At 37.3% G+C, this 14,634-nt stretch overlaps 1 protein-coding gene across 1 annotated transcript in view; it reads right to left on the bottom strand.

Annotated features, from left to right (window-relative positions):
- Positions 1 to 4,940: 4,940 nt before the first annotated feature.
- shank3a (SH3 and multiple ankyrin repeat domains 3a) overlaps positions 4,941 to 14,634 on the bottom strand; it is a 229,784-nt gene continuing 220,090 nt past the window's right edge. The window contains exon 24 of the mRNA XM_047351838.1: positions 4,941 to 6,427. Coding sequence (XP_047207794.1) covers positions 5,869 to 6,427 — 559 coding nt within the window. The 3' untranslated portion in view covers positions 4,941 to 5,868. The remainder of the gene's footprint in view (positions 6,428 to 14,634) is intronic.

Raw genomic sequence — 14,634 nt, forward strand, 5'->3', positions numbered from 1 at the left:
ACAATGAAAGAAACAAAACCTCTGATGATAAGATCACTGGTTCCAGTGTGTCGACAGGTACCAGGAAGTTTTTAGGAAAAGTCACACTGCTTCTCCTAAACTGTGTAGATTGTGCTTTGTTGATTAGGAAATATGAAGAGACAACCTCTTCGCTAAACTTATTTAACCTATTGATGTGTCCATCTGTTACTCGTTGCTTATTTAAATGTTTTTATTTGTAGTAAACTTCCACAACAACCCAACTCAACCATTCCTCTAATCAGGCCAGCCTGTGTCTGAGATCAGACTTTTTCTGGGAACAACTATTAACACTTATCAATCAAATCAAGTAACTGTGTTGCTATTTCTCAAAATTTAAAGACAAATGTTAAAGCAAGTAGAATTACAAAGGCTGTATATATGTTTATACATACACACATTTATATGGAGATATCTATATAGCCTGTGTTTTATGAAGTAATAAATACAGGTGTATCTCAATAAGTTATATCACTAAAACGTTTGTTTTATTAATTAAGTTCAAAAAATGAAACCCCTTCATTATGTATAGTCATTACACACAGTGATATATTACAGCTATTCATCTCGTAATTTTATTGATTATGACTTACACTTAATAAAAAAAAAATCTTTATTTTTTTTTTCAAAAATTAGAAAACTCACTTGAGAGCTATTAAAAAAAGATTTCTGATGCATTATTGTTATGTTATGGCCTAATAAATCATGGGTAACACCACACACTTGAAAGTTATCCAGCAGACAGTGATTGACATTGTGGACGGAAAGCAACAAAAGATGATTGCTGAAGAAGTTGCCGGTTCACAGGGTGCTGTATTCAAGCAGATAAACACAAAGTTTAGTAGAAAAAGGGGACAACAGGGATGACAGCAGCCTTGAGAGGATTGTTAAGGAAAACCTACTCAAGAGTTTGGGGAAATTCACAAGACCTGGACTGCTGCTAGAGTAACTGCTTCAACAGTCACCACACAAAGGCGTATCCAGGTCATGGGCTATAGATGTCGCATACCTTGTGTTTAAGCTACTCCTCATCATCTTAACTGGGCTGAGGAGAAACAGGGCTGGACTGATGTTCAGTCCTCCAGGGCCGTCTTTTCAGATCAAAGTAAATTCTGCATTTCATTTGTTATTCAAAAATAGAAATAGGAAATAAAGATCCCACAGTTTAGAAGAAGAGAGGAGAAGCAGTTAACTAAAGCTTGAGGTCAAGTATCATTTAGGAAGCCATGTCATTGTAGGTGTTGGTTCTCGAGATTTTATCAAGTCCCAAGCCAGCAGAGCCGTCTATCAAGAAAATGGTAATATTTCATGATTTCTTCTGCTGAAAAGCTTTATAGAGATGTTGATTTCATTCACCAACAGACCTGGGAACCTATACAAATCCTAATCCAAATGTACCAACACCTGGTTTACTGACCATGGTGTCACTGTACTCAACTTAACAGAGAATCTATGAGGTATCATCACGAGAAAGATGAGAGACATCAGAGCCAACAATGACAGCAGGCTAAAGCCTGCTATGAAAGCAGCCTGGACTCCAAAAACAGCTTCCGAACCACCAGCTAATCACCTCCATGCCACACAGCACTGATGCTGTGATTCATGCAAAATGCAAAAAGAGCCACAACCTAATGTACGCTGACATTTCTGTTTTTAAAAATCCCTTTTTGTTTGATCTTAAGTAATATATACATTTTCTCAGAAATTGAATTTAGAATTTTCTTTTAGCTGCAAGGCACAAATACCAAATTTAACAGAACTAAACATTTGAAATATATCCGTCTGTGTGTAATAAATCTATATAATATGTGAGTTTTACATTTTGGACTGAATAACAAAAATTAATAAACATTTCTGTGATGTTCTTATTTATTGAGATGCACATGTACATCCACCTGCAGGAAAGTACCAAAGGATCAAAAAATGTCAGTTCTCAAGATTACCAGGAGATGGCACCATATTGTCATAATACATAGCTTAAGAATGCTGTAACTAAGATAGTCCTAAAGCAAAAGACAAATATACAGTTAAGTTAGTTTTTGGCACATTTTTTGTGTTGTTTGTTCCTCATTGGATAATCGCATATAGCATATTCAAAACTCAGAAACTGAAAGTCTGAAAAAGGAAAAAGGAGAGCTGCCAGACAGAGTGCAGCGGAGTGGAAATGCTATTTGGGAAAGGCTGTACAGAATTAGTAACACTGCATAAGATGCACCTATGCAGTTACAAGGTGAGATCTTTTTGTCTTGACTCAGGAGTAAAAAATTTGACAGTGATTTGCTTCTCTCTCTCTGTCTGTCTCTCCCTCTTGGGCAGAACAGTCCACTTTTTGAAGACATAACTCCGAACAAAAACAGAATACACAATGATGAGCTTTAGTGTTGAAGATGAATGTGTATGCATTTGTCTATGCGCGTGTGTGTTTGTGTGTGTGTAGTTGTGTGACACAGCCACAGCCGGCAATCTCTGATGGTACAGTAAGGCTATAGTGGACTAACGCCAAAGATGTAAACCCCAACGGGTAACCGCATTCTCACGGTCGCATGCATTCTTTGCATCTCGAACCCAAACAAATACACAGACATGAAAAAAACAAGCATTTGCACACATGCACACGCATTCACACGGGCACGGCGAAGAGGAACAAGCACACAGAGAGATTCAGGGAATCCAGATGCACTCATGAGCTCGTACGATGGGTGGCTTTTATGTTAGCACCTTGTCACCTTGTTTTGTGCAAATCACCCCCTAGTTCATAGTTCAGAGTTCAAAAGTTCAAGAGTTCGTAGAAAGAATAAAATCTGCTCACCTTTTCCACAGGTGGTTAACTATGCATATATGCCAAACATTCATATATAGATCTATATACTTTTCAAAAATTTATATGAAATCTATTATATATACATTGCTTGTGATTTAAAAAAGCAAATATTTGTAGTTTGTTCATTTTTTACAAGTGTATGTATGTCCAGAATGGACAGGAGATTTTTTCTTCTTCTTCCCCACCACTTTAAAATTCAAATGAGTAAAATATCATGTTCAACACGCTACAAAATCTACCCACAGTGGCTGAAGGTAACAAATCAGCAACAGAAGAACAAAAGGAGACTTAACACTGCAGTCAAAAGGAAAATAAAGAGTGAGGTCACAGTGAGGCAGTGAGTGCTATTCCTAAACTCCTACATAATGATTTATTCACCACCGGCTTATCCGAACGGATAGAAACAAAAAGAAGGATGCACACAAGTTTTTGCCAAGTGAAAGTGCCTTGGCTGAATGCTTCTGATGAGCAGAGGGTTTTAGTGGTGACAGACTGGCATTTCCTGGCATTCTGTCAGATATAAAAACAGCTAGAATGCCAAAATGCTTTTTGTTTACAGTATGAATAAAACTCACTGGTTCTCACTGCCAGCAGAACCTGCTCATGAGTACAATTGCAGATTTGTGTTGTTGAAAGAAAATTCAGCTGTTTTTCTATGCTTTACAACCTGGGTTTATTTATAATTATTTAATTCTGGCTGATAAGATTTCACTCACTAAGACACTGGTGTTACCTAGAAGGAAAGCAGCTGCACATTCAGGTTGTAAAATGCTGAATTTTCTTTAAGACCTTTCACTAGCTTTCCCATCCCAACTGCTGAAGGAACTATACACCTGTCTGATAAAGATTTATGTTATTATGTAATTGTGTCAAGACCTTCAACACTTTTTGCATCTGGGCCAGAGGAGCCTGGTCAGAGATTGTATCAGCAGAGATTCTTGCTATAGTAAGGCATGGGCTTGTTTTCTTATTGTTGTCCCATATTGTTCTAACAGTTAAAAAAGTTATTTCCATTAGATGCCAGACAAAGTCAGAGTTCCCCTCCTTCACCTGTTGCTACAAAACAACAAATTTGGCTATTTGAAAATTGGTTGGGAAGTTGGGAAGAATCCAGACTGCCATGGTGTGACTTCTACTAAATTTAGCAGGTGTTAATTCTGTAGTTTTGCTTAAGTCTGTGTATAAAAATTAAAGAAACAATACATAAATGACACAAATAACATTATTATTACCGTAGCAATCATTAATTTAGATCCAAGGTTTTCAAACTGTGGTACAAGTACCACCGGTGGCACTTGGGCTTCTGAGTGGTAAGAAATTGCTGCATCAATAATTTGCTAGGTAAATATGAACCTGTACAGCCAAAGGTCATTGATCTTTAGTTCTTTGGAAAGGTCTACATAAAGAAGTGGTGTGAAGAAATTTCAAAGTTAGTTATTTGCAAACTAAAGCAGATGAGAGTAATATGTTCACTGAACTGGATACAAATCTTGACAATTTTATAGGGACTGTGGCAGCTATGTTGGCTCTTTAGGTCAGGACTGGTGAAGGTCTGACCTTCCCACTTCAAACTCCAGAGTCAGGTGACCTTTCTGTTAACTTTTCCAAGTTAAAACCTGGAGATTTAAACTTTGGAAGGAAAATGGAAATTTTTACGCAATGTTATCACACCATCAGAATCAAATTCCGGCCAATGCCCACTCTTGAATATTGTGTTTGCTTCGTAATTTAAACACTAACTTTCTTTCTACAGGAAGGAATAACTTATTTTCCCCAATTATTTAGCTCATTAGCTCCTTCTGATAATGTGTCATTAAAATCTGAGACTGAAGCAGTAGGGATGGGTTTCAGCTGGGGTCTTAGCCTCACATTATGGGATGCCCTTTAGTGTGACGGAAGACCGTAAACAAAATCAAAAACGCACAAGAAACTGTCCAGAACATGATGCAACTCGTCATGCTACGCCTCAAGAAAGGTTGACCATATGGAAATTTCAATATGTATGATAAAAAAAATTATTTTTCTATATTTATATCTTGTTTTCTTTCAAATATATATATATATATATATATATATATATATATATATATAACTGGTAGAAATGAGTGGAATTGACTGCTTTCTGTCTTCTATTCTAAAACCAAAAACAGCTGCAGCTTCATTTAGTAAATCTTTTTCTTGCAACATTGTCTTTTTATCTGAAAGCTATATTTAGATACATATATATTATGCCATATAATAGTAATATATAATATTCCCTTTGGAAAATCAGAAAATTAATTATGAAAAAAGCCACGAGTGTTGGTTAAACATTCTCCAAATATTATAGATTGCACAGTCTTGGTACCAAGGCAGAGGGGTTTTTTTTCCTCCTGCGGAGCTCTGCCTCTTGGCTCAAAAGTCTTCGGTTTAAAAACGATAACAGGAATACAGAAGACACACCATTTCAGAGCTGTGTTAGCACTATTTCTATAGCACTGTGTTCATCAGAGTTGATTTCAGTAGAAATATTTTTGAAAGGCAACTGAGTTTTCTGTTTGGAACGAGAATCCTTCCTCCTCCTCCTTTACTCAAACTGCCAAAGGCTTTCAGAGGCCCAATACGAAAGGGGAGAGAGGTAGAGAGGGTGCAGTGAAAAAGTGTGGGTGTTACTAAGGAAACAGCTGAACTTTTCACAAATCAAACAATCTAATTGGAGCTCCTGTGATTCTTCTTAGCAAAAGAAAAAGACCAGATATCCTTTTTGGGATGTTTAGTCTGATTTTCTTCAGGCAAGAAGGTGGAGCCATAAAGTAAGTAAGGGCTAAGCAAAAAGGGATGAATATACATTTTGCCTCCTCCTCTTCAGTGCAGTGCCAGGTGCAGGGTGTCAATGCAGAACTGAAAGTGTCATTATGAACCACAGGTGAACATTTATTACTGAACATAAAAGCTGCTTGAGTAAAAGAGGAGCGGTGTTCAATGGTTCGCTTATTTTCCTCTAATTCAGTCTCCGTCTTTCTTTCTGTTGCTCTTTCTTAGGACAAGGGTCAGCTCTCTAGCAGCAATTTAAGTGCTCGTTCAATGTTCATACGGTGTCCAACACGTGTCACTCCCAGCTCTGCGAAGTCCTCCTTGGTTAGAGCTGGGAGGTGAGAGCCTTCGATCTCATGTTCCTGAAACCCTGCTCTATGCTCTCCCAAGTTGATGCTCTCGAGCCAGTCTCCAACGTCATACTTGTTCCAAAGATGGAGGGGTTTTTGGTGAAAGGGTCGAAGGGCTAAAAGTGGTGAGCCTAATCCAGGGGAATGGGAAGGCGACGGAGAGCGAGAACGGGCACTGGAGCTCCTCATCACAAAGCGCACCTCTTTAGGCTCCTGTGGTAAGCTGAGACTAGAGGACTTGAGGATGGTTTGTGGCGGTGTAGTTGGTGAGGTTGGCAGGCCGAAGCCTGAGAATCGTCCGAGGGGGTCGCCCCGATCAGGTGAGCCTGAGCCTGGGCTGGGGGTGCGTCTGGTGACTGGGTAACGGCTGCCAGGGCGGATGGTGTATGTGGTTCCATAGCTTCTCTGGGAAAGGGTGTGGAGCTCACCTAGGCTGCTAAAAAGTCTGTTGAGACACAGAGTTTTAAAACTGTCAATAAAACACAGCTAAAATAAAATAAAAAAAATAAAAAACTTTGAAGAAAGAGACTAAGCTTTGGGGTTTACAGTGCCTTGCAAGAGTATTCACTCCCTAAAACTATTTTCACATTTTGTCAGATTATAACCACAAACTTCAAAGTATTTTATTGGAATTATACGTCATAGTCTGGGACTGCACAATATATTAAAGATGTACTGTTATCTTAATTTCACTGTACAGAATATGAATATCATGAAGAACTGTTAGCTAAATATTTAAGTACCATGCATTCAGGCTCTCTATGCCTGTAATACATTTAGTGGCACTTGTTTAAAGCCACATAAAATGTTTCTGAAGGTAAAGAGGTGGTAGGGCGAGACAAGGTCAAGATATTAAAAAAACATTTTTTCACTGCCAAAACAGCAGACAGAAGCCAGAATCTTTTCAATAAAACCTTGTTGTTGAGATACAAATAATATTTTTTATTTAAATTTACAATAGCTGGATTGAGTATGCATTATCTGGGGTCTAGATCTTCTATGAACCCAAATTACAACATTTTATTTAATTTTCTTTTTTTGCAAGTCATTCACCATTATTATCACATATCACATGTTTTTCTAATATTGTGCAGTTCCATTATACACCAACAGAAAGTAGCACATATTTGAGAAATGAAGGAAAAAATATACTTTTTATCATGTTTTACAAAATAGGCATGCATTTGTATTGGGCCCTCTTTGATCTAGTAACCCAACATAAACTGTGGTGCAACCCAAGCTTTCAGAATGTCCATAATTAGTGAACAGAGTTCACCAATAGGTTATTAAATTTAGTATAGACACAATTGTTCTGTGAGGACCTTAGACGTTTTGTTACAGCATCTTATACCCAAATTGTGGAGAATTTTAAAGGTTAATTTAAAGGCTATAAAACAATATATTAGTTATGGACATCTCTTTCACTAAACTGACAGAAGAAAGTATTCTGTTTGACCTACATGCAAAACACTGATGCATATTGACTACATCCTGAACATACCATGCCCACTGTGAAACATGGTGTTGGCTGTATCATGCTGTGGGGATGTTTTTTTCTGCACTGAGATAAATATAAGGCCAATATTCTGGAAAACCTGTAAGAGGCTGCAATAGGCTTCAACTGGAGCAGAGCTTCACATTCTGGCAGGATATAGACCTAGACATAGAATCAAGCTAAAATGGACTGGTTTGGATCAAATCATATCCATGTGCAAGAATGGCCCAGTTAAAGTCCAGCCCTAAATCCAACTGAGAAGCTGTGGCAAGACTTGATAATTTATGTTCAAATTGTTAAACTGATGCTCTGCATCCAATCTGACTGATACTGGGAAACAAATTCAGTCTATTTATGTGCAAAATTGATAGACATAATCCAAAATTAAGAATGTTCTACAAGGTATTTCCTCAGGAGGGCTTATTACAAATGCATGCTGCATTTTTCATACATCTATTCATATAAAAAAGTAATCAGAAAGTATGTACATTCTGTTCACTACACAATCATGCACTACTTTGTGTCAGGTTATCAACTTAATCCCAGTAAAATACATTAAGTTTTTAGGTTAAAGGTAGTAGGTTAAAGGGTAAAGACTGTTAAAATACTAAAGCAGTCCCTCACATTATCTTAACATCAGAAGTTTCAAAAATTAGTCAAAGCTTCAAACAATTACTGTAGATTTCTGACAGTATCATGCAAATGTAAGCATTTATGTTCAAATATATGCTGTAGCTAATATACATAATACATAAAGAATAAGCATGCTACATTCTGTCATAAATTAAGCTGCTCAGAATGCTTTCTGTGACAATTAATGTAAGCATGTAAGGACTGCGAGTTACAATGGATGCAGTCTGGTTTACAACAAAAATCTGGATAGCAATAACCTGAAAGCATAGAAGACCTAGGTTATTGTATCACTACATAAACCCCATTCTTTCACATCTTCAGAGACAGACGGCAGATGCTCCTTTTGTGTCGAACATTGCATACAACTCTTCTTATCTAAGAAAAGTTACATGTAAAAATGACTATGAAACATTTTACTGAATAAAGACATTTATATATTTAGAATGTTGCAATTGGGGTAGATGCAAGGCTTTCTCAAAGCTTTATCACATTTTATTAAATTAGAACAAGGCTAGTTTATGCTGGACTTAAAGCTCAGACCTGACATGATGACCAACCAACCCAGTCTCACCATCTGTAGCCTTTAGGGGTATCAAAAGCATCTTAAGCTTCTTCAGGAGAAGATATCTGGAGCCCAACAAGAAGTACTCAATAACAAATATACCTCAACAATGTTTAAAGAACAATAAAGGCAAACACTCTTTGAGATTAGTCATTAGTTTACTACTAGTCAAATGGAAGGAAGGATGATTAGAAAGAGGAATGGATGAGAGGTTGATGCTAAAACTAAGAAAGTTTGTTTTGGTGGAAGCAGGCAGAAGCAAGGAAAATATACCAACATTTTTTCATGCATTTTAGCCAGAGTTGTCCATCTAGTGCATGTGATTGGAACTGTACTATGAGTGAATTTTAAACTACAAAATGTAATGGAGCAAAGGTCACTCAGGCTGGAAAAAAATGATCAGATTACAGGGAGCCAACGGGCTGGGATGAGCTCCATGCGCACTTACACAGTCGTCCTGCCCTCCTGGGCGCACAGTCAGTTCTAGACCAATCAGATCAGAGCAGCAGGGCGGGGCATGCAAGGTGAGCAGAGAGAGAGAGCAATGGGAGAGAATGTTAGCATCACTCCATGAGATGCAGCCTGCTAACCAGACACAATATATGCTTTAGCCAACCCTGCTGCCTTGCTAGTCCTTCACATGTTTGTGAGAGTGTGTGCAGGCATGTTCTGATTCTGGATTTAGATGCATTAGTGTCCACATGTGAGTGTCTGTTTCTGATGTATGTGCATGATGAAGGCAGCAGAGTGAGTTTCAGCACTGCAAAGTCTGACCAGTGGGCTACATGAGAGAAATGAGCACACTGTTCACATGTAAAACACTGTACAAAGGAAAACAAACACATAAATGAATAAATAAAGTGAAGGCACATGTCTCTTGACTTTTATGACTGCACATACAAAGAAAAACTAAAGCTTAACATTTGCACGTGCTGTTCTGCAGGGATGTATGCTCACTATTGTGTTTCATTAAAAAAACAAGTTCTGTTCAATTTAAACAAGATTGAAAAAACGTACAGGCTGGACTAGTAAAACAGTCAGGTTACATGGCCATTCTCAATACAAACACTGAAAAACAAAACAAAGTTATGCAGTTTACATAAACAACCAAGAAAAGAAAACCAAAGACCACAAATCAAACAAAATGAGAACAACAAATCTATCATATACAGGATGTGGGAAACAACAAATACACAATAGAGCATTGTGGTGTGTGGAGGGATTTAAACAGGGTACGAGATGAAGGAGCATTACAACCAGAAGTGCTGGGATGCCTATGATATATGAAACGTCCTCCAGCAGGTGAAAAGAATTAAATGCAAAATGCAGAGTGACAGAGAAAGAGGAATAATGGTGGGCATGATCATTGTTATCACAGCCAAAGGCAATTAACTGTCAGGATGAAAATGGTGGGAGGGAGGAGAAATCTGAACTGAATGTTGTATGATGTGTTACGTTTGAAATCATGGTCTTCTTCACCATCCACAGAATTCAAGAACTCGTGTTTAGATTTTGCCTGCTTTAAGACTATTCCCTGCTCAATATTTGTACTAGCCACAACAGTAAAAACACTGTCAGGTGATGCAAGTAATACTAATCATCAATCTGCTAGTTAGGAACCTTGCTTCATCAAACTAAAGAAATACTAAAGACTGACTCCACACAAAACCCAAAACAAAATATCTAGAATATCCATGCAGCCTGCAGAATGTTCTTAACCCTTGGAAGCCACAGGATCCAAAAAAGCCAGTACCATTATCCTAATGCAATGCTTGACACCACAATACCCACCTGGTGTCAGTATCCTAGCAGGTCACAGCCAGAGGTGCATCTCAGTTAGTTAGATTATCATTAAAAAGTACATTTTGTTCAGTAATTCAAATCAAAAGGTAAAACGCATATGTTATGTAAATTCAACACACAGTGATACATTTTTAAGCATTTATTTCTATTAATTATGGTGATTGTGGCTTACAGCTAATGGCAACTCGGAAAAGTAGAATATTATATTAAACCAATAAAAAATGATTTTAATACAGAAATGCTGACGTATTGAAAAATATTTCTGTGTACTGTACAGTATATGAACTCAGTCCTTGGTCAAGGGTATATTTTGCACAAATTATTGCATCAGTCCTATGTGGTGTGGAGGTGAATTGCCTGTGGCACTGCTGAGGTGTTAAGGAAACCCTAGTTGCTTTAACAGCAGCCTTCAGTTCATCTGCATTGTGGAGTCTAGAGTCTCTCATCTCCCTCTGGACAATCCTTGATAGCTGTTAGGGCTAATTAAACACAGTGATAGCAAGGTCATGAAAGCAGGTATTGAAACTATTTTCGGTGTCATGAATAGCATGAGTGCTTTAAAATTTCCTGATAGACAGCTGCACTGACTTGGTAAAGTGCTGGACCAACACCAGCAGATGACGTGGCTCTCCAAATCACCACACTGCAGAAACTTTACACTAGACCTCAAGGAACTTGAGATGATGATGTACCTCCACTCATCTCCACCTTCAGACGTGGGACCTGATTTTCCAAATGAAATGCTAAATTTACTCTAATTTGAAAAGAGGACTTTGGACCACTGAGCAACAGTACAGTCATTTTTATCTTAGCTAAGGAGAGACACTTCTGATGTTGTCTCTGGTTCAGAATTGGGTTAACTCAAAGAATATAACAGCTGCAGTCCAACTCATGTAAAAATCTGCATGTGGTGAGTCTTGAAGCACTTTCTCCAGCAGCAGTCCATGCCAAATGGGCACAGAACAGGCTTTACTTCACAATATTTTCAAAGGTGGAGCTATCACTATTGTTTGTGCACTTTTTTCTATAACATTTATTCCTTCCACATAACTTTCCATTATACAACTATTCCACACTATTCCACACTATTCCACCAAAAACAATATGAATCGCCAACAATCGCCAAATCTTAGGATTCTTTGTTAAATCATATTTCACTTTTAGTCGGTTCTTGCAATTCTTGAGCTTTCTGGAATTTGTGGCAAAATTGTTGAGCAGTTTCTAATTAAAAGCACTTTAGTTTCTTCATTTTATTGGCAAAAACAATTACTTCACTTAAGACATTTCACTACAAATATTCACTCCTGCTAGTCCCTCATCACTTTTGATTGATGGAAAATCCCATGAATTGTCAAGAATATTAGTGAATTCAAATTTAATTGTTCGTAATTCTTAGATGTATTTGCCACATTGTTAACTGATTCCAAACGCATTTCATAACGTTCGTGCAATATTCTTAATGGATTCTTATAAGTCGTACTGAATTTGTGTAAATCAAACCAAATCTCATGATTTTACTTTATCTATTGTACCGTGACGTAACTGAATCTTAGGACGTCACAAATTGGACCAAAAAACTAGCACAATTCCAAGAAACTATCCTACAATTTAGTGGAGATTTGTGTTATTCCTGGTCTTGGCACTTGGCTGTGAACAAGAGTTAAGGTCTTGAGTAATTACTTTTTATGGCGTAAGGCTCCCACAGTCATGCGTATTGTAAGTGGCGCAGACTCCGTGTGAAATTTCCATGGATGTTTGAAGTTTCATAGTTGAGCGCACCAATTTCCTACATTTCTGGTGACAAATTCCTACATTTCCCACACTTGGTTCCATGGTGTCGTTGGACAAGGAGGAGCTACATTTTCTTTTAAATTTAGAAATACAAATAGAAAAGAAGGTGGTAAATAAGTTCATTAAACCACACTAAGGATGAAGAAGCGGATTGCACCTGTCAGTGAGGTGCAGAGAGTGGCAGTAACATTGATCGTCCTCATGACTGGTAGTTCAGAGTAGTGTGTCACATATAAAACAGTTTGATGTGGAGACGTTTTACAGCTGAGCAGTTTATTGTGTGACATTGTGTATACAAAACACCGTCATAAAAATTGAGGTATTTGCGAACATGTACGGTCGACGTTCGCATTGAGTCCGACCTCGAGTACGCGTGGACGTCCACGGAGTCACGTACGCCTGACTATGTGGGAGCCTTTTCTCTCCTAGCCTTGTCAATGACTATTAAAAAACTCAAGTCTGCAGTCTACTGTCCTTTCAGTACTAAAAGTAAGTAAAAGTTTTTGTTTTATTTTTATTGGTTGTAAGCTATAAATAGCAAAATAAACACTTGGGCTATTTAATTTGTCTGCATAATATTTGTGTTCATTTATGTTTTTATTGAATTATTGAAATTAACTTTTCAACAATATTCTAATTCATTGAGATGCAAATGTATTTTGATAGCACAGTGTGGAGTAACACATTACTAAGCAGTTGGTTCTTATGTTTTGATAAATCTGGATAAGCCTGATGACAATGAAAAAAGTCTGAAATCACCCATCCATCCATGCATCCATCCATTCAGCCACCCACCCAGCCAACCATCCGTTCCATCCATTAAAACCCATTATCTCAGCGGTCACGGGCAAGAGGCGGGGTAAGTCTGAAACCAAACAACTTTACCAGCTAATTACATTTACTCATAACAGCAACACATTGCTGTTGACACCAAACTACAACTCTAAGACATGAGCTAAAAAAAAATATTTCCACATGCACAACAAAACAACAAAACTAAAGGAGACAATAACACTGTACTAATTAATTCTAGATGCAGCTTTAACTATATAACTAGAAAAAAAGTTGATAGACCAACAAAAGTGGAAGGAATAGGTTTAATTATAAACTCAGTTTGCATTTATTACTAAAGTGAGGACTAAAATCTCTTATGACATCTTTTAAAACCAAGAAAGAATTCCTCCTTGAAACATCCAGTCTGAGCATTCAATTAGAAAGGCCATACAAATATATCTAGAAAACACAAGGTGTTGTTCAGGAAAAGCAAACCTTACATGGAGAAAGAAGTAAATATCCCACCATTTATTTGACAGTTATTTCAAACAATTTTTAAGTGTCAGGGTTTTGTCTTATGTTTAGGTGACTAACAAAGCAAGTTAAATGCAGATATAAGATGAGGACAATTTGAACTACCACACCATCATATTTCAGTTCTGTTCAAATACTTATAAAGGATACATCCCAAAATCTCTGAAATCATCACTTTCACTACAATGGAGGTAGTGGTGATAAGAGGAAAAATAGTATTTTCAGTTCTTATCAAGTTTGTATCAGTGATGGCTTCAAAGGGTGATGGATAAAAGGATGTATTGTGTAACATTTGAACAAAGAGTTAGGAAAACGCAGGAAGTGTAGATACTAGCGGGGTCATAGGTTAGAAATAAAACATGGCAGTGTGCAAGAAATTAGGAAATTCTTTCACAAAGTACATGCCTTGAATCCTGTTACCTTGTTTGCACTAGTAGTTATCTTACTTTACACAAATACAAATATGTATCATTCACAGCTACTGTCTAAAATTAACTAGAAGATTTATAAAGAGGTCAAGCAGTGTAGCTGTGACAATTAAAACAAAGATCAGCTTTAGCCAAACTACTGACTATGAAACTACTTACTTCTAAAACTAAATATTTATTAATAGAATCATAACACCAGTGTTGTAAAACTCTTATGCAAACAAGGTAACAATGTTTTTAGGGGGAAACATAAAGAAATAATTATTAAAAGATTTCTAGATGTTATTGTGTTTGGTTTACAGGGATATTGTGTAAGGTATAATAAAAAATATATATTTGGTTTACCCTAGAGTCTATAACTTTAAGGTTTAGTTTCTTCGGTGTCCTCACATCTGCAGAAATATAGAGGATTTACATTGCACTTTTAGGTATACTGCAGAAAAAAAAAACACCCAGAGAAAACAGACTAAAACACCACTGTGCTTCAGATGTGGCAGATAACCTTTTAGCAGCTTTGTGCAACATATTTTCTTTGCCCTGTTATGAAGCTGAGAGAGACAGGCATATGCTTGAGACGTCTGATCTAGAGATGCACCGAGAAATTTGCTGGTGATCGGAATTGGACGGTTTTC

The sequence above is a fragment of the Girardinichthys multiradiatus genome, chromosome 2 (genome assembly GCF_021462225.1).
Source record: "Girardinichthys multiradiatus isolate DD_20200921_A chromosome 2, DD_fGirMul_XY1, whole genome shotgun sequence".
Classification (NCBI taxonomy): domain Eukaryota; kingdom Metazoa; phylum Chordata; class Actinopteri; order Cyprinodontiformes; family Goodeidae; genus Girardinichthys; species Girardinichthys multiradiatus.